The sequence below is a fragment of the Tursiops truncatus genome, chromosome 16 (genome assembly GCF_011762595.2).
Source record: "Tursiops truncatus isolate mTurTru1 chromosome 16, mTurTru1.mat.Y, whole genome shotgun sequence".
NCBI classification, from domain to species: domain Eukaryota; kingdom Metazoa; phylum Chordata; class Mammalia; order Artiodactyla; family Delphinidae; genus Tursiops; species Tursiops truncatus.
Genome location: NC_047049.1, coordinates 15,766,507 through 15,784,686, shown reverse-complemented (window position 1 = coordinate 15,784,686; position 18,180 = coordinate 15,766,507). Strand labels below are relative to the sequence as shown.

At 40.9% G+C, this 18,180-nt stretch overlaps 1 protein-coding gene across 1 annotated transcript in view; it reads left to right on the top strand.

Annotated features, from left to right (window-relative positions):
- Window positions 1-18,180, top strand: part of VWA2 (von Willebrand factor A domain containing 2) — a 57,432-nt gene that overhangs the window by 15,792 nt on the left and 23,460 nt on the right. Inside the window, 1 exon segment of the mRNA XM_033842344.2 lies at window positions 4,546-4,655. Coding sequence (XP_033698235.1) covers window positions 4,546-4,655 — 110 coding nt within the window.

Sequence of the window (18,180 nt, the reverse complement as noted above, 5' to 3'; positions counted from 1 at the left end):
AAAGAGTCTATGTTTGTATTCGTCTGTATGTGCATGAAGAAACTCTGGAGGGATTTGTAAGAGGCTAAGAGCAGCGGTTTCCCATTGAGGGAGAGGGTGGGAACTGAGCAGATGGAGCACAAGTCCAGAGGGAGGCCCATCGGTATAGACGTCTTTATACTTTATGGATTTTGAACCACGTGAACTGACTCAAAAATCAAGTAAATTTAAGGAGGGCATTTTGGTCTGGAAAGCTATAATTACTTGAATTAGGGGCTAGTCACATACAGGTCGGGGAAGAAAGTGGTTTTCCAAGATGGCATTCCTGGGTTAATCCTAGAAAAACTTCTAGGATTTAGGAGCAAAATAATGGCTTTTAATGAGGGCCAGATTTTCTCCAGAATGACATGTCATTTGTGGAGAGTGAGCACATTACCCTGGACCTCAGGCTGTCTTGCATGGTTATAGCTGACATCATTCCATCGAGGCATGAACAGCCTGGAAGTTCCAACCGTGAAGTCAACCCATCACAGACCCTCAGAGGGTCAGGGCCAAGGGCAGCTGAATCTCTACCCTCCTACACACAGGGCCCTGATTTTGAAAGGAAGTGATTCTCTATGAAGTTTCACTAATTTTTTCATGGAGGAAGAGCCATAAAGATCAAACACTGTTGACCTTGGCATGGATATAATATGTCCTGAAATGGGTGGCCTGGAGACCCCAGCGGATGGCAGGTTGGAAGGGAAGAGTTGTATGGATTATTAGAGAATGTTTTACAACTGAAGAAACAGGCTCAGAGAGGCTAAGTGACTGCCTAGGGTCACACAGCAATCTTAGAAGAGAGCTAAGCTTGGAAGAACTGGTGCTCTTGACTCTCAGCCCAGGACTTCACATTCTGCTGTCGCAACCACGTAGCACGTGGACAGCAGGCAACATGGTGGTGTGTGTATGTGTATCTGTGTATGCGGAAGTGGTGGGTGCTGATGGAATTCAGCATCCTCAAAGAGAGGGTAAGAAAACTATGACAGAAAAACTTGATGGGTGATGCTGTTGGGAGCAACTGTCTCAACACACAGGTCCCCAGATTTCAGGGAATTTAATCTCAATGTTGCCAAACCACGTCTAGAATGTGGCATTTTTTAGGTTAGATATTGGCAAAGCAGACAGTGCCCACAGCAAGGAGACAGAACATTGAGAGGCCTGGACTTTTCCATGTGAGGGAACCTGATTATCATTTTCATGGGAAAGAGGGTGCCTAGCGGCTCTCTTTTATTAAGAGGACATAGTCTGGGTGTTGAGGGAACTGTATTTGGCTTGTCCTGAGAAAACTTTCTCACAGCAAGACCTGTTGAGCAAAGGAGTTGGGTGTCTATTTCACGAGCAAACGAGAACCTCCACCTCCAAGCTGCTCAGACTCGATGGAATTGCTGGCGAAGGGTTTTTGCATTAGGGTGATTTCAGATGCTTCAGTCTGACTTGTGGCTTCAGGTTTTGTGTGTTTGCTGCTGCATTTTGGTGTCATCGTCTTATCTCCATGTACAAGAGATTTGATTTGCACCTAATTTTACTTTCCAGGAAGAAATTTTTAAGTAGCTATAAATTAAGGCTTTTTATGGAGGCTCTGTTTTGAGGTGGATTTAAGGTGTTTAAAAAGTCTTCCTCTCAACCCTTAAGCTGAGAAGTTCACTTCCTGGCTCTAATATAATGATTGCAGCAGAGTGATTACAGTGTGGTGAGAAATCTGGGCGGGCTTGCTTCTGAGCGTACAGTAAACCGAAGATAAAAGGTAACTATTTTGCTCCCAAACCACCAATTAAATTAAATGCCTTGACTACTGACTCCAGCTGTTTCCATCTTGTTTTGTTTTGAAGTTGGCTCCTTCCTGTTTAATTTAAATAAATACACCCAGCTGTTGGTCTCAAGGGAGTTTTTAAACTAATTCATTCATTCACATGGTTCCAAAAAAAAGACGTTCAATGAAAAATATCCCTCCCGGTCACACATTTTCTATTTGCCCAGCCCCGTCCCCCTGCTGTCTTGAGCATCCTTACAGAATCGCTTCATGCAAATATAAGCAATATGAATATATATTCTAATTTTTGCCCTTTTAACACAAAGGGTAGCATGCTATACACACAGTTTTATCCCTTGCCTTTTTCTCTTCACATTATCTTGGAAGTCTTTCCATATCTAGGTAGATAGGTAATATAGGTCTTAATATAGGCATATACACTATATCATTTTTTATAGCTGATTAATGTTCCATCGTAAGGATTTACCAAGGTTTAGTTAACCAACCCTTATTGATGGACATCCACTATTACAAATATATTGTGAGCTTGTAAATATGTCATTTCACACATGTAGAAGTATATAGCTGTAGGATAAATTCCCGATAGCCCCATGCATTAGTAATTTTCAATAAATATTGACAAATTTCTCTCTGTGGCTGCCGTAACATTTATGTTCTTATAGCAGTGTTTGAGAATACTGGTTTCCCCCTGCAAACATTGTATCTGGCTTTTTGCTACCTCTCAGTGCAACACGATCAAGCATCTTTTCTTATTAAAGAGCCGTTCTGTATTTCCTGTTCTGTGATCTCTGTTCGTAGCCTTGGCCCATTTTCCTGTTGGATTGTTGGTCTTTACACATATCAATTCCTAGACACTCTCTATATATTGGGGAAACTAACCCTTTGTCTCTGACGTGAGTTGCAGATAACTTCATTTTGTCTTCATTTTTTGGTTGTGTTATGGTATGTTTTGCCCTGTAGAAGTTTTCTTCACGTAGTCAGATTTATCAGTTTTCCTTTACGACTGCTGGATTGCAAGTCTTTTCTACTTTGAAGTTACGAAGGAATTCTCCCAAGTTTTCTAGAACTTTTATGGTTACATTTTTGACATTTAAATCTTGAATCCATTTGCAATTTATCCTTTATTCTTTTGCAGATGGCTATCCAGTTGTCCCAGTATCACTTACTGACTGTACCATCTTTTCCCAGTGGTTTGAGATGCTCCCTTTATCACATGCTAAATTCAAGGGAGATTTTAAACGGGTCGCTTTTCAGAAACTCCTTCCTGAGGTTCTCTACTACTCTGCTTTCCGGTATCCCTCTCCCTCACATGCCCACCCAAGACTTAAATTTCTTCCTATTTAAGATTCCCAACAGCTCCTCCTCAGAACTTCCTGTGGGAGGAAGGTCCAATGGGCTGTGCTCCCTGGAAGCAGATGCAGCTGGCCTGCTGTGGCCAAGTGCTTTGATCGGCTCCCAAGCGCCAGGCCTGTTAAGCGATCAGCAGTGAAGGAACTCACAGAGCAGGAAAAAAATCAGCGTCGTTGTTTAAATATGAATCACTTGGCCCATTTACAATCTTGGCCAGAATCGGGGTTAATTGTGAGAATAGTAACTGAGAATGTAGTTTCTCCGGGAGTTTAGAGAGCCAATGACTAGGTGCAGGGGTTAGGCCCTCAAGAGGAAGCTTAAATGTCTAAACCCTTCTCTGCTTGACACACACTAATCTTAAGGATCCAGGGAATGACTTTACTCAGTTTCCCTTCTCCAGTTTTGTAAGGCATTGGATTTTCTCCCATGGCCTTCTGAATGAGGATGCGAAATCAGGACTCGCCAGTGGCTCTCACAACCTCCGCTACTTCAGCTCCAATAGCGCTCGTCTCCGATTAGGGAGCTGCTTGCCCCCCAGTCTGACTGTGGCCTGGAGATCTGGCCTTTCCCTAGCTTGGCAGGAGGAGGCCTGGAAGGGCGGGCCCCCCAACCAAGGATGGGTGTGTGGAGGCTGCGGATAGCTTCTGTGACACCCCTGGTTGGGGGTTTAGCTGAAGTCGTGTGCTGGCTGAGAAGGTGATCGGCATAACAGGCTTAGTGAAGATCCCAGGCACCAAGTCCAAAGGCTGCGCTCCTATCTTACTAGCCCTGGGCCAGTCCTGTATCCTCTTTGTTTTAGTTTCTCCAGCAGTAATGTGGGTAGGAATAGCACCTCTGTGGGTTAAATGTAATAAAGAGTTGAGAAGGCTTAAAACAGTGCTTCTGCCTGGGAGGCAGTAAGTGTGAGCAGAGACCCTAAAGCTCACAGCTCCGCCAAGAGAGCTGTCGGAATGGGGGTCAAATTGGTGGTGGTCATTGTGGAGCATGGGCAGATGTGACCGTCTCCTTCCAGATTGTCCTCTCAGTCTTTGGAACCTTTTTTTTTTTTTTGTGGTACGCGGGCCTCTCACTTTTGTGGCCTCTTCCGTTGCAGAGCACAGGCTCCGGACGCGCAGGCTCAGTGGCCATGGCTCACAGACCCAGCCGCTCCGCGGCATGTGGGATCTTCCCGGACCGGGGCACGAACCCGCGTCCCCTGCATCGGCAGGCGGACTCTCAACCACTGCACCACCAGGGAAGCCCCTGGAACCTTCTTTTAAGGACATGAGAGAAATACCAGCACTGGTATTTGTGAGTGGGCCGGAGGCAGGGTCGTTAACCTTTCTCGTCCCTTCTTTCCTCTCAGGGATGTTTGTGTCTTGACCCTGCTCTCGGGCCCCAGGGCCCTCTGTCTCCCACTGCAGGTCAAGGTGGGAGCCATCCAGTTCAGTTCCTCCCCTCGTCTGGAATTCCCCATGGATGCGTTTTCAACCCAACAGGAAGTGAAGGCAAGAATCAAGAGGATGGTTTTCAAGTAAGTACGATCAGATGATCAGATGCTGCCGTGGTTAGGATGAAGCTAGCTGCTCTCGGAATCGTCCCTTGAAGGGTTGGGCCTGCTCTTGACCTCACAGAGAGAGAGGCTGTGGCCCGCCTTCCGAAAGCCCAGCCGAGTGCAGCGGGTGAAAAGAATTCCCTTCTCAAAGCTGCCCCTTATTACATGATAATGTCCCAGGTGGAAACTTAAATGCAAGTTAAAAAAAAAAAAGATTTGCTGTTACTGTGTGTGGCTGTCAGCTGGGAGAAAGGGCTAGTGAAGGTGGAGACAGGTTAAGAGCATGAGGTGGTAGGAAGAACCCTGGGTCCTTCTCCCAGTTCTGTCCCTGGTGACCACACAGCCAGGAGAATTCACCATGCTTCTTGGAGCCTCATTTCTGTGATCTAAAAAGAGTAAGTGGTCCTCTGTTACTGAGAGCACTTTAAAAATGATGCATTTCTGTTTGTGTGCTCATACACATATACATCCTATAAATATATATATATATGTAATGAGTCATAATTTTACTCACAAGTCAGCTGATGTGTGTATATGCACATACATATATGTGTATACATATATTTTATGTATAATTTTTTTTTTTTTGTGATACACGAGCCTCTCACTGTTGTGGCCTCTCCCGTTGCGGAGCAAGGCTCCGGACGCGCAGGCTCAGCGGCCATGGCTCACGGGCCCAGCCGCTCCACGGCATGTGGGATCCTCCCGGACCGGGGCACGAACCCGTGTCCCCTGCATCGGCAGGCAGACTCTCAACCACTGCGCCACCAGGGAAGCCCTATGTATAAATATTTTATATATGTGTCTTATATACATACACATATACAGCTACATGGATATAAATGTGTGTTATACACATGCATGTATATACATGTACATACACACAGTGTTCTTCATAAGCCCTCACAGAGGAATGCCTTTATTTGTCACCTGCCACTCTGATCTCTGGATCTTCTTTGCCCCCTGCTGCCTCTTGCCCTAACGGATCTGAAGTTCCACTCAAGTCCATGGTCCCAGCCATGTACAGCCGTCACCTCCGCTTGCAAAGGCTCTGAGGTCCTTTAATAGGCCTCGGGCCTCTGTAGGTCCCCAGTGCTCTCAATAAGCCAGAATCCCCACACTGGACACAGCAGGAACTCTGGGTGTCCTACAGGTCCCAGAGACCCCCAGTGACTTTTCTTAAAATTTTTATTTTATATTGGACCATAGTTGATTTACAATGTTGTGTTAGTTTCAGGTGTACAGAAAAGTGATTCAGTTATACATATATCTATTCTTTCTTAGATTCTTTTCTCATTTAGGTTATTACAGAATACTGAGCACAGTTCCCATTGCTATACAGTAGGTCCTTGTTGGTTATTTTATTTTATTTTTTTAACAAAGTGAATCAGGTATACATATATATATGTTCCCATTATCTCTTCCCTCTTGCATCTCCCTCCCTCCCACCCTCCCTATCCCACCCCTCCAGGCGGTCACAAAGCACCGAGCTGATCTCTCTGTGCTATGCAGCTGCTTCCCACTAGCTATCTACCTTACGTTTGGTAGTGTATATATGTCCATGCCTCTCTCTCACTGTCACAGCTTACCCTTCCCCCTTCCCATATGCTCAAGTCCATTCTCTAGTAGGTCTGTGTGTTTATTCCTGTCTTACCCCTAGGTTCTTCATGACATTTATTTCCCTTAAATTCCATATATATGTGTTAGCATACGGTATTTGTCTTTCTCTTTCTGACTTACTTCACTCTGTATGACAGACTCTAGGTCTATCCACCTCATTACAAAGAGCTCAATTTCGTTTCTTTTTATGGCTGAGTAATATTCCATTGTATATATGTGCCACATCTTCTTTATCCATTCATCTGATGATTGACACTTAGGTTGTTTCCATATCTGAGCTATTGTAAATAGAGCTGCAATGAACATTTTGGTACATGACTCTTTTTGAATTTCAGTTTTCTCAGGGTATATGCCCAGTAGTGGGATTGCTGGGTCATATGGTAGTTCTATTTTAAGTTTTTTAAGCCACTGTTCTCCACAGTGGCTGTATCAATTACATTCCCACCAACAGTGCAGGAGGGTTCCTTTTTCTCCACATCCTCTCCATCATTTATTGTTTCTAGATTTTTTGATGATGACTGGTGTGAGATGATATCTCATTGTAGTTTTGATTTGCATTTCTCTAATTTAGATTAATGATGTTGAGCATTCTTTCATGTGTTTGTTGGCAGTGTGTATATCTTCTTTGGATAAATGTCTATTTAGGTCTTCTGCCCATTTTTGGATTGGGTTGTTTGATTTTTTGTTATTGAGCTGCTTATAAATTTTGGAGATTAATCCTTTGTCAGTTGCTTCATTTGCAAATATTTTCTCCCATTCTGAGGGTTGTCTTTTGGTCTTTTTTATGGTTTCCTTTGCTGTGCAAAAGCTTTGAAGTTTCATTAGGTCCCATTTGTTTATTTTTGTTTTTATTTCCATTTCTCTAGGAGGCGGGTCAAAAAGGATCTTGCTGTGATTTATATCATAGAGTGTTCTGCCTATGTTTTCCTCTAAGAGTTTGATAGTTTCTGGCCTTACATTTAGGTCTTTAATCCATTTTGAGCTTATTTTTGTGTGTGGTGTTAGGGAGTGATCTAATCTCATACTTTTACATGTACCTGTCCAGTTTTCCGAGCACCACTTATTGAAGAGGCTGTCCTTTCTCCACTGTACATACCTGCCTCCTTTATCAAAGATAAGGTGACCATATGTGTGTGGGTTTATCTCTGGGCTTTCTATCCTGTTCCATTGATCTATCTTTCTGTTTTTGTGCCAGTACCATACTGTCTTGATTACTGTAGTATAGTCTGAAGTCAGGGAGCCTGAATCCTCCACCTCCGTTTTTTTGTTCTCAAGATTGCTTTGGCTATTCGGGGTCTTTTGTCTTTCCATACAAATTGTGAAAGTTTTTGTTCTAGTTCTGTGAAAAATGCCAGTGGTAGTTTGATAGGGATTGCATTGAATCTGTAGATTGCTTTGGGTGGTAGAGTCATTTTCACAATGTTGATTCTTCCAATCCAAGAACATGGTATATCTCTCCATCTATTTGTATCATCTTTAATTTCTTTCATCAGTGTCTTATAATTTTCTGCATACAGGTCTTTTGTCTCCTTAGGTAGGTTTATTCCTAGATATTTTATTCTTTTTGTTGCAATGGTAAATGGGAGTGTTTTCTTGATTTCACTTTCAGATTTTTCGTCATTAGTGTATAGGAATGCCAGAGATTTCTGTGCATTAATTTTGTATCCTGCTACTTTACTAAATTCATTGATTAGCTCTAGTAGTTTTCTGGTAACATCTTTAGGATTTTCTATGTATACTATCATGTCATCTGCAAACAGTGACAGCTTTACTTCTTTTCTGATTTGGATTCCTTTTATTTCCTTTTCTTCTCTGATTGCTGTGGCTAAAACTTCCAAAACTATGTTGAATAAACTATGTTGAATTGCTGTGGCTAAAACTTCCAAAACTATGTTGAATAAAACTTCCAAAACTATGGTGAGAGTGGGCAACCTTGCCTTGTTCCTGATCTTAGTGGAAATGGTATCAGTTTTTCACCATTGAGGACGATGTTGGTTGTGGGTTTTTCATATATGGCCTTTATTATGTTGAGGAAAGTTCCCTCTATGCCTACTTTCTGCAGGGTTTTTATCATAAATGGGTGTTGAATTTTGTCGAAAGCTTTCTCTGCATCTATTGAGATGATCATATGGTTTTTCTCCTTCAATTTGTTAATATGGTGTATCACGTTGATTGATTTGCATATATTGAAGAATCCTTGCATTCCTGGAATAAACCCCACGTGATCATGGTGCATACACCTTTTATGCACCTTTTAATGTGCTGTTGGATTCTGTTTGCTACTACTTTGTTGAGGATTTTTGCATCTATGTTCATCAGTGATATTGGCCTGTAGTTTTCTTTCTTTGTGACATCCTTGTCTGGTTTTGGTATCAGGGTGATGGTGGCCTCGTAGAATGAGTTTGGGAGTGTTCCTCCCTCTGCTATATTTTCTTTTTTTTTTAACATCTTTATTGGGGTATAATTACTTTACAATGGTGTGTTAGTTTCTGCTTTTTAACAAAGTGAATCAGTTATACATATACATATGTTCCCATATCTCTTCCCTCTTGCGTCTCCCTCCCTCCCACCCTCCCTATCCCACCCCTCCAGGCTGTCACAAAGCACCGAGCCAATATCCCTGTGCCATGCGGCTGCTTCCCACTAGCTATCTACCTTACTACGTTTGTTAGTGTGTATATGTCCATGACTCTGTCTCGCCCCATCACAGCTCACCCTTCCCCCTCCCCATAACCTCAAGTCCGTTCTCTAGTAGGTCTGCGTCTTTATTCCTGCCTTACCCCTAGGTTCTTCATGACATTTTTTTTTGTCTTAAATTCCATATATATGTGTTAGCATACGGTATTTGTCTTTTTCTTTCTGACTTACTTCACTGTGTATGACAGACTCTAGGTCTATCCACCTCATTACAAATAGCTCAATTTCGTTTCTTTTTATGGCTGAGTAATATTCCATTGTATATATGTGCCACATCTTCTTTATCCATTCATCCGATGATGGGCACTTAGGTTGTTTCCATCTCCGGGCTATTGTAAATAGAGCTGCGATGAACATTTTGGTACATGACTCTTTTTGAATTTCAGTTTTCTCAGGGTATATGCCCAGTAGTGGGATTGCTGGGTCATATGGTAGTTCTATTTTTAGCTTTTTAAGGAACCTCCATACTGTTCTCCATAGTGGCTGAACCAATTCACATTCCCACCAGCAGTGCAAGAGGGTTCCCTTTTCTCCACACCCTCTCCAGCATTTATTGTTTCTAGATTTTTTGATGATGGCCATTCTGACTGGTGTGAGATGATATCTCATTGTAGTTTTGATTTGCATTTCTCTAATGATTAATGATGTTGAGCATTCTTTCATGTGTTTGTTGGCAGTCTGTATATCTTCTTTGGAGAAATGTCTATTTAGGTCTTCTGCCCATTTTTGGATTGGGTTGTTTGTTTTTTTGTTATTGAGCTGCATGAGCTGCTTGTAAATTTTGGAGATTAATCCTTTGTCAGTTGCTTCATTTGCAAATATTTTCTCCCATTCTGAGGGTTGTCTTTTGGTCTTGTTTATGGTTTCCTTTGCTGTGCAAAAGCTTTGAAGTTTCATTAGGTCCCATTTGTTTATTTTTGTTTTTATTTCCATTACTCTAGGGGGTGGGTCAGAAAGAATCTTGCTGTGATTTATGTCATAGAGTGTTCTGCCTATGTTTTCCTCTAAGAGTTTGATAGTTTCTGGCCTTATATTTAGGTCTTTAATCCATTTTGAGCTTATTTTTGTGTATGGTGTTAGGGAGTGTTCTAATTTCATTCTTTTACATGTACCTGTCCAGTTTTCCCAGCACCACTTATTGAAGAGGCTGTCCTTTCTCCACTGTACATTCCTGCCACCTTTATCAAAGATAAGGTGTCCATATGTGCATGGGTTTATCTCTGGGCTTTCTATCCTGTTCCATTGATCTATCTTTCTGTTTTTGTGCCAGTACCATACCGTCTTGATAACTGTAGCTTTGTAGTATAGTCTGAAGTCAGGGAGCCTGATTCCTCCAGTTCCTTTTTTTGTTCTCAAGATTGCTTTGGCTATTCGGGGTCTTTTGTGTTTCCATACAAATTGTGAAAGTTTTTGTTCTAGTTCTGTGAAAAATGCCAGTGGTAGTTTGATAGGGATTGCATTGAATCTATAGATTGCTTTGGGTAGTAGAGTCATTTTCACAATGTTGATTCTTCCAATCCAAGAACATGGTATATGTCTCCATCTATTTGTATCATCTTTAATTTCTTTCATCAGTGTCTTATAGTTTTCTGCATACAGGTCTTTTGTCTCCTTAGGTAGGTTTATTCCTAGATATTTTATTCTTTTTGTTGCAATGGTAAATGGGAGTGTTTTCTTGATTTCACTTTCAGATTTTTCATCATTAGTATATAGGAATGCCAGAGATTTCTGTGCATTAATTTTGTATCCTGCTACTTTACCAAATTATTGATTAGCTCTAGGAGTTTTCTGGTAGCATCTTTAGGATTCTCTATGTATAGGATCATGTCATCTGCAAACAGTGACAGCTTTACTTCTGCTTTTCCGATTTGGATTCCTTTTATTTCCTTCTCTTCTCTGATTGCTGTGGCTAAAACTTCCAAAACTATGTTGAATAAGAGTGGTGAGAGTGGGCACCCTTGTCTTTTTCCTGATCTTAGTGGAAATGCTTTCAGTTTTTCACCATTGAGGATGATGTTTGCTGTGGGCTTGTCGTATATGGCCTTTATTATGTTGAGGAAAGTTCCCTCTATGCCTACTTTCTGCAGGGTTTTTATCATAAATGGGTGTTGAATTTTGTCGAAAGCTTTCTCTGCATCTATTGAGATGATCATATGGTTTTTCTCCTTCAATTTGTTAATATGGTGTATCACGTTGATTGATTTGCATATATTGAAGAATCCTTGCATTCCTGGAATAAACCCCACGTGATCATGGTGCATACACCTTTTATGCACCTTTTAATGTGCTGTTGGATTCTGTTTGCTACTACTTTGTTGAGGATTTTTGCATCTATGTTCATCAGTGATATTGGCCTGTAGTTTTCTTTCTTTGTGACATCCTTGTCTGGTTTTGGTATCAGGGTGATGGTGGCCTCGTAGAATGAGTTTGGGAGTGTTCCTCCCTCTGCTATATTTTCTTTTTTTTTTAACATCTTTATTGGGGTATAATTACTTTACAATGGTGTGTTAGTTTCTGCTTTTTAACAAAGTGAATCAGTTATACATATACATATGTTCCCATATCTCTTCCCTCTTGCGTCTCCCTCCCTCCCACCCTCCCTATCCCACCCCTCCAGGCTGTCACAAAGCACCGAGCCAATATCCCTGTGCCATGCGGCTGCTTCCCACTAGCTATCTACCTTACTACGTTTGTTAGTGTGTATATGTCCATGACTCTGTCTCGCCCCATCACAGCTCACCCTTCCCCCTCCCCATAACCTCAAGTCCGTTCTCTAGTAGGTCTGCGTCTTTATTCCTGCCTTACCCCTAGGTTCTTCATGACATTTTTTTTTTTCTTAAATTCCATATATATGTGTTAGCATACGGTATTTGTCTTTTTCTTTCTGACTTACTTCACTGTGTATGACAGACTCTAGGTCTATCCACCTCATTACAAATAGCTCAATTTCGTTTCTTTTTATGGCTGAGTAATATTCCATTGTATATATGTGCCACATCTTCTTTATCCATTCATCCGATGATGGGCACTTAGGTTGTTTCCATCTCCGGGCTATTGTAAATAGAGCTGCGATGAACATTTTGGTACATGACTCTTTTTGAATTTCAGTTTTCTCAGGGTATATGCCCAGTAGTGGGATTGCTGGGTCATATGGTAGTTCTATTTTTAGCTTTTTAAGGAACCTCCATACTGTTCTCCATAGTGGCTGAACCAATTCACATTCCCACCAGCAGTGCAAGAGGGTTCCCTTTTCTCCACACCCTCTCCAGCATTTATTGTTTCTAGATTTTTTGATGATGGCCATTCTGACTGGTGTGAGATGATATCTCATTGTAGTTTTGATTTGCATTTCTCTAATGATTAATGATGTTGAGCATTCTTTCATGTGTTTGTTGGCAGTCTGTATATCTTCTTTGGAGAAATGTCTATTTAGGTCTTCTGCCCATTTTTGGATTGGGTTGTTTGTTTTTTTGTTATTGAGCTGCATGAGCTGCTTGTAAATTTTGGAGATTAATCCTTTGTCAGTTGCTTCATTTGCAAATATTTTCTCCCATTCTGAGGGTTGTCTTTTGGTCTTGTTTATGGTTTCCTTTGCTGTGCAAAAGCTTTGAAGTTTCATTAGGTCCCATTTGTTTATTTTTGTTTTTATTTCCATTACTCTAGGGGGTGGGTCAGAAAGAATCTTGCTGTGATTTATGTCATAGAGTGTTCTGCCTATGTTTTCCTCTAAGAGTTTGATAGTTTCTGGCCTTATATTTAGGTCTTTAATCCATTTTGAGCTTATTTTTGTGTATGGTGTTAGGGAGTGTTCTAATTTCATTCTTTTACATGTACCTGTCCAGTTTTCCCAGCACCACTTATTGAAGAGGCTGTCCTTTCTCCACTGTACATTCCTGCCACCTTTATCAAAGATAAGGTGTCCATATGTGCATGGGTTTATCTCTGGGCTTTCTATCCTGTTCCATTGATCTATCTTTCTGTTTTTGTGCCAGTACCATACCGTCTTGATAACTGTAGCTTTGTAGTATAGTCTGAAGTCAGGGAGCCTGATTCCTCCAGTTCCTTTTTTTGTTCTCAAGATTGCTTTGGCTATTCGGGGTCTTTTGTGTTTCCATACAAATTGTGAAAGTTTTTGTTCTAGTTCTGTGAAAAATGCCAGTGGTAGTTTGATAGGGATTGCATTGAATCTATAGATTGCTTTGGGTAGTAGAGTCATTTTCACAATGTTGATTCTTCCAATCCAAGAACATGGTATATGTCTCCATCTATTTGTATCATCTTTAATTTCTTTCATCAGTGTCTTATAGTTTTCTGCATACAGGTCTTTTGTCTCCTTAGGTAGGTTTATTCCTAGATATTTTATTCTTTTTGTTGCAATGGTAAATGGGAGTGTTTTCTTGATTTCACTTTCAGATTTTTCATCATTAGTATATAGGAATGCCAGAGATTTCTGTGCATTAATTTTGTATCCTGCTACTTTACCAAATTATTGATTAGCTCTAGGAGTTTTCTGGTAGCATCTTTAGGATTCTCTATGTATAGGATCATGTCATCTGCAAACAGTGACAGCTTTACTTCTGCTTTTCCGATTTGGATTCCTTTTATTTCCTTCTCTTCTCTGATTGCTGTGGCTAAAACTTCCAAAACTATGTTGAATAAGAGTGGTGAGAGTGGGCACCCTTGTCTTTTTCCTGATCTTAGTGGAAATGCTTTCAGTTTTTCACCATTGAGGATGATGTTTGCTGTGGGCTTGTCGTATATGGCCTTTATTATGTTGAGGAAAGTTCCCTCTATGCCTACTTTCTGCAGGGTTTTTATCATAAATGGGTGTTGAACTTTGTCAAAAGCTTTCTCTGCATCTATTGAGATGATCATATGGTTTTTCTCCTTCAATTTGTTAATATGGTTTATCACATTGATAGATTTGCGTATATTGAAGAATCCTTGCATTCCTGGAATAAACCCCACTTGATCATGGTGTATGATCCTTTTAATGTGCTGTTGGATTCTGTTTGCTAGTATTTTGTTGAGGATTTTTGCATCTATGTTCATCAGTGATATTGGTCTGTAGTTTTCTTTCTTTGTGACATCCTTGCCTGGTTTTGGTATCAAGGTGATGGTGGCCTCGTAGAATGAGTTTGGGAGTGTTCCTCTGCTATATTTTGGAAGAGTTTGAGAAGGATAGGTGTTAGCTCTTCTCTAAATGTTTGATAGAATTCGCCTGTGAAGCCATCTGGTCCTGGGCTTTTGCTTGTTGGAAGATTTTTAATCACAGTTTCAATTTCAGTGCTTGTGATTGGTCTGTTCATATTTTCTATTTCTTCCTGATTCAGTCTTGGCAGGTTGTGCATTTCTAAGAATTTGTCCATTTCTTCCAGATTGTCCATTTTATTGGCATAGAGTTGCTTGTAGTAATCTCTCATGATCTCTTTTATTTCTGCAGTGTCAGTTGTTACCTCTCCTTTTTCATTTCTAATTCTATTGATTTGAGTCTTCTCCCTTTTTTTCTTGATGAGTCTGGCTAGTGGTTTATCTATTTTGTTTATCTTCTCAAACAACCAGCTTTTAGTTTTATTGATCTTTGCTATTGTTTCCTTCATTTCTTTTTCATTTATTTCTGATCTGATTTTTATGATTTCTTTCCTTCTGCTAGCTTTGGGGTTTTTTTGTTCTTCTTCTCTAATTGCTTGAGGTGCAAGGTTAGGTTGTTTATTCTAGATGTTTCCTGCTTCTTAAGGTGGGCTTGTATTGCTATAAACTTCCCTCTTAGAACTGCTTTTGCTGCATCCCACAGGTTTTGGGTCGTTGTGTCTCCATTGTCATTTGTTTCTAGGTATTTTTTGATGTCCTCTTTGATTTCTTCAGTGATCTCTTGGTTATTTAGTAGTGTATTGTTTAGCCTCCATGTGTTTGTATTTTTCACAGATCTTTTCCTGTAATTGATATCTAGTCTCATGGCATTGTGGTCAGACAAGATACTTGATACAATTTCAATTTTCTTAAATTTGCCAAGGCTTGATTTGTGACCCAAGATATGATCTATCCTGGAGAATGTTCCATGAGCACTTGAGAAAAATGTGTATTCTGTTGTTTTTGGATGGAGTGTCCTATAAATATGAGTTAAGTCCATCTTGTTTAATGTATCATTTAAAGCTTGTGTTTCCTTATTTATTTTCATTTTGGATGATCTGTCCTTGGGTGAAAGTGGGGTATTTAAGTCCCCTACTATGAATGTGTTACTGTCGATTTCCCCTTTTATGGCTGTTAGTATTTGCCTTATGTATTGAGGTGCTCCTATGTTGGGTGCATAAATATTTACAATTGTTATATCTTCTTCTTGGATCGATCCCTTGATCATTATGTAGTGTCCTTCTTTGTCTCTTTTAATAGTCCTTATTTTAAAGTCTATTTTGTCTGATATGAGAATTGCTACTCCAGCTTTCTTTTGGTTTCCATTTGCATGGAATATCTTTTTCCATCCCCTTACTTTTAGTCTGTATGTGTCTCTAGGTCTGAAGTGGGTCTCTTGTAGACAGCATATATAAGGGTCTTGTTTTTTGTATCCATTCAGCTAATCTGTGTCTTTTGGTGGGAGCATTTAGTCCATTTACATTTAAGGTAATTATCGATATGTATGTTCCTATTCCCATTTTCTATATTGTTTTGGGTTCGTTATTATAGGTCTTTTCCTTCTCTTGTGTTTCTTGCCTAGAGAAGATCCTTTAGCATTTGTTGTAAAACTGGTTTGGTGGTGCTGAACTCTCTCAGCTTTTGCTTGTCTGTAAAGGTTTTAATTTCTCCATCAAATCTGAATGAGATCCTTGCTGGGTAGAGTAGTCTTGGCTGCAGGTTTTTCTCCTTCATCACTTTCAGTATGTCCTACCACTCCCTTCTGGCTTGTAGGGTTTCTGCTGAGAGATCAGCTGTTAACCTTATGGGGATTCCCTTATGTGTTATTTGTTGTTTTTCCCTTGCTGCTTTTAATATGCTTTCTTTGTATTTAATTTTTGACAGTTTGATTAATATGTGTCTTGGCGTATTTCTCCTTGTATTTATCTTGTATGGGACTCTCTGTGCTTCCTGGACTTGATTAACTATTTCCTTTCCCATATTAGGGAAGTTTTCAACTGTAATCTCTTCAAATATTTTCTCAGTCCCTTTCTTTTTCTCTTCTTCTTCTGGAACCCCTATAATTGGAATGTTGGTGCGTTTAATGTTGTCCCAGAGGTCTCTGAGACTGTCCTCAGTTCTTTTCATTCTTTTTTCTTTATTCTGCTCTGCAGTAGTTATTTCCACTATTTTATCTTCCAGGTCACTTATCCGTTCTTCTGCCTCAGTTATTCTGCTATTGATCCCATCTAGAGTATTTTTAATTTCATTTATTGTGTTTGTTCATCGTTGCTTGTTTCATCTTTAGTTCTTCTAGGTCCTTGTTAACTGATTCTTGCATTTTGTCCATTCTATTGTCCATTCTATCGCCAAGATTTCGGATCAACCTTACTATCATTATTCTGAATTCTTTTTCAGGTAGACTGCCTATTTCCTCTTCATTTGTTAGGTCTGGTGCATTTTTATCTTGCTCCTTTATCTGCTGTGTGTTTTTCTGTTTTCTCATTTTGCTTATCTTACTGTGTTTGGGGTCTCCTTTTTGCAGGCTGCAGGTTCGTAGTTCCTCCTGTTTTTGATGTCTGTCTCCAGTGGCTAAGGTTGGTTCAGTGGGTTGTGTAGGCTTCCTGGTGGAGGGGACTAGTGCCTGTGTTGTGGTGGATGAGGCTGGATCCTGTCTCTCTAGTGGGCAGGTTCACGTCTGGTGGTGTGTTTTGGGGTGTCTGTGGCCTTATTATGATTTTAGGCAGCCTCTCTGCTAATGGGTGGGGTTGTGTTCCTGTTTTGCTAGTTGTTTGGCACAGGTTGTCCAGCACTGTGGCTTGCTGGTCGTTGAGTGAAGCTGGGTGCTGGTGTTAAGATGGAGGTCTCTGGGAGATTTTCGCCGTTTGATATTATGTGGAGCTGGGAGGTCTCTTGTGGACCAGTGTCCTGAAGTTGGCTCTCCTACCTAAGAGGCAGAGCCGTGACTCCTGGCTGGAGCACCGAGAGCCTTTCATCCACACGGCTCAGAATAAAAGGGAGAAAAAGTAGAGGGAATTAGTAGAAGTATGAGGAAAGAAAGAAGGAAAGGAGGGAAGGAAGGAAGGAAGGAAGGAAGAAAGAAAGAAAGAAGCAAAGAAGGAAAGAAGGCAAGAAGGAACGAAAGGAGGGAGGGAGGGAGGAAGGAAGGAAGGAGGGAAAGAAGGAAAAACAGAAAGAAAGAAGATACAGTAAAAATAAAATAAAGTATAATAAAGTTATTGAATTAAAAAATTCTTAATTAGAAAAAAAAAAAGGGACGGATAGAACCTTAGGACAAATGTTGGAAGCAAAGCTATACAGACAAAGTCTTACACAGAAGCGTACACATACACCCTCACAAAAAGAGGTAAAGGGGGAAAAATCATAAATCTTGCTGTCAGAGACCACCTCCTCAATTTTGGGATGATTCGTTGTCTAAAGGAGGGAAGGAAGGAAGGAAGGAAAGAAAGAAAGAAAGAAAGGACGAAGGTAAAGTATAATAACGTTCTTAAAATTAAAATTGATTATTAAGAAAAAATTTTAAGAAAAAACCATGGACGGATAGAACCCTAGGACAAATGGTGGAAGCAAGACTATACAGACAAGATCTCACACAGAAGCATACACATACACACCTTCACAAAAAGAGGAATAGGGAAAAAAATCATAGATCTTGCTCCCAAAGTCCACCTCCTTAATTTGGGATGATTGGCTGTCTATTCATGTATTCCACAGACGCAGGGTACATCAAGTTTATTGTGGAGCTTTAATCCGCTGCTTCTGAGGCTGCTGGGAGAGATCTCCCTTTCTCTTCTTTGTTCTCACAGCTCACAGGGGCTCAGCTTTGGATTTGGCCCTGCCTCTGCGTGTAGGTCGCTGGAGGACGTCTGTTTTTTGCTCAGACAGGACGGGGTTAAAGGAGCCGCTGATTCGGGGGTTCTGGCGTACTGAGGCCGGCGGGGAGGGAGGGGCACAGAATGCGGGGCAGGCCTGCGGCGGCAAAGTCCGGCGTGAGCCTGCACCAGCCCGAGGCCCGCCGTGACCCTAGGGGAAAGTCGTCCCCGGATCCCGGGAAACC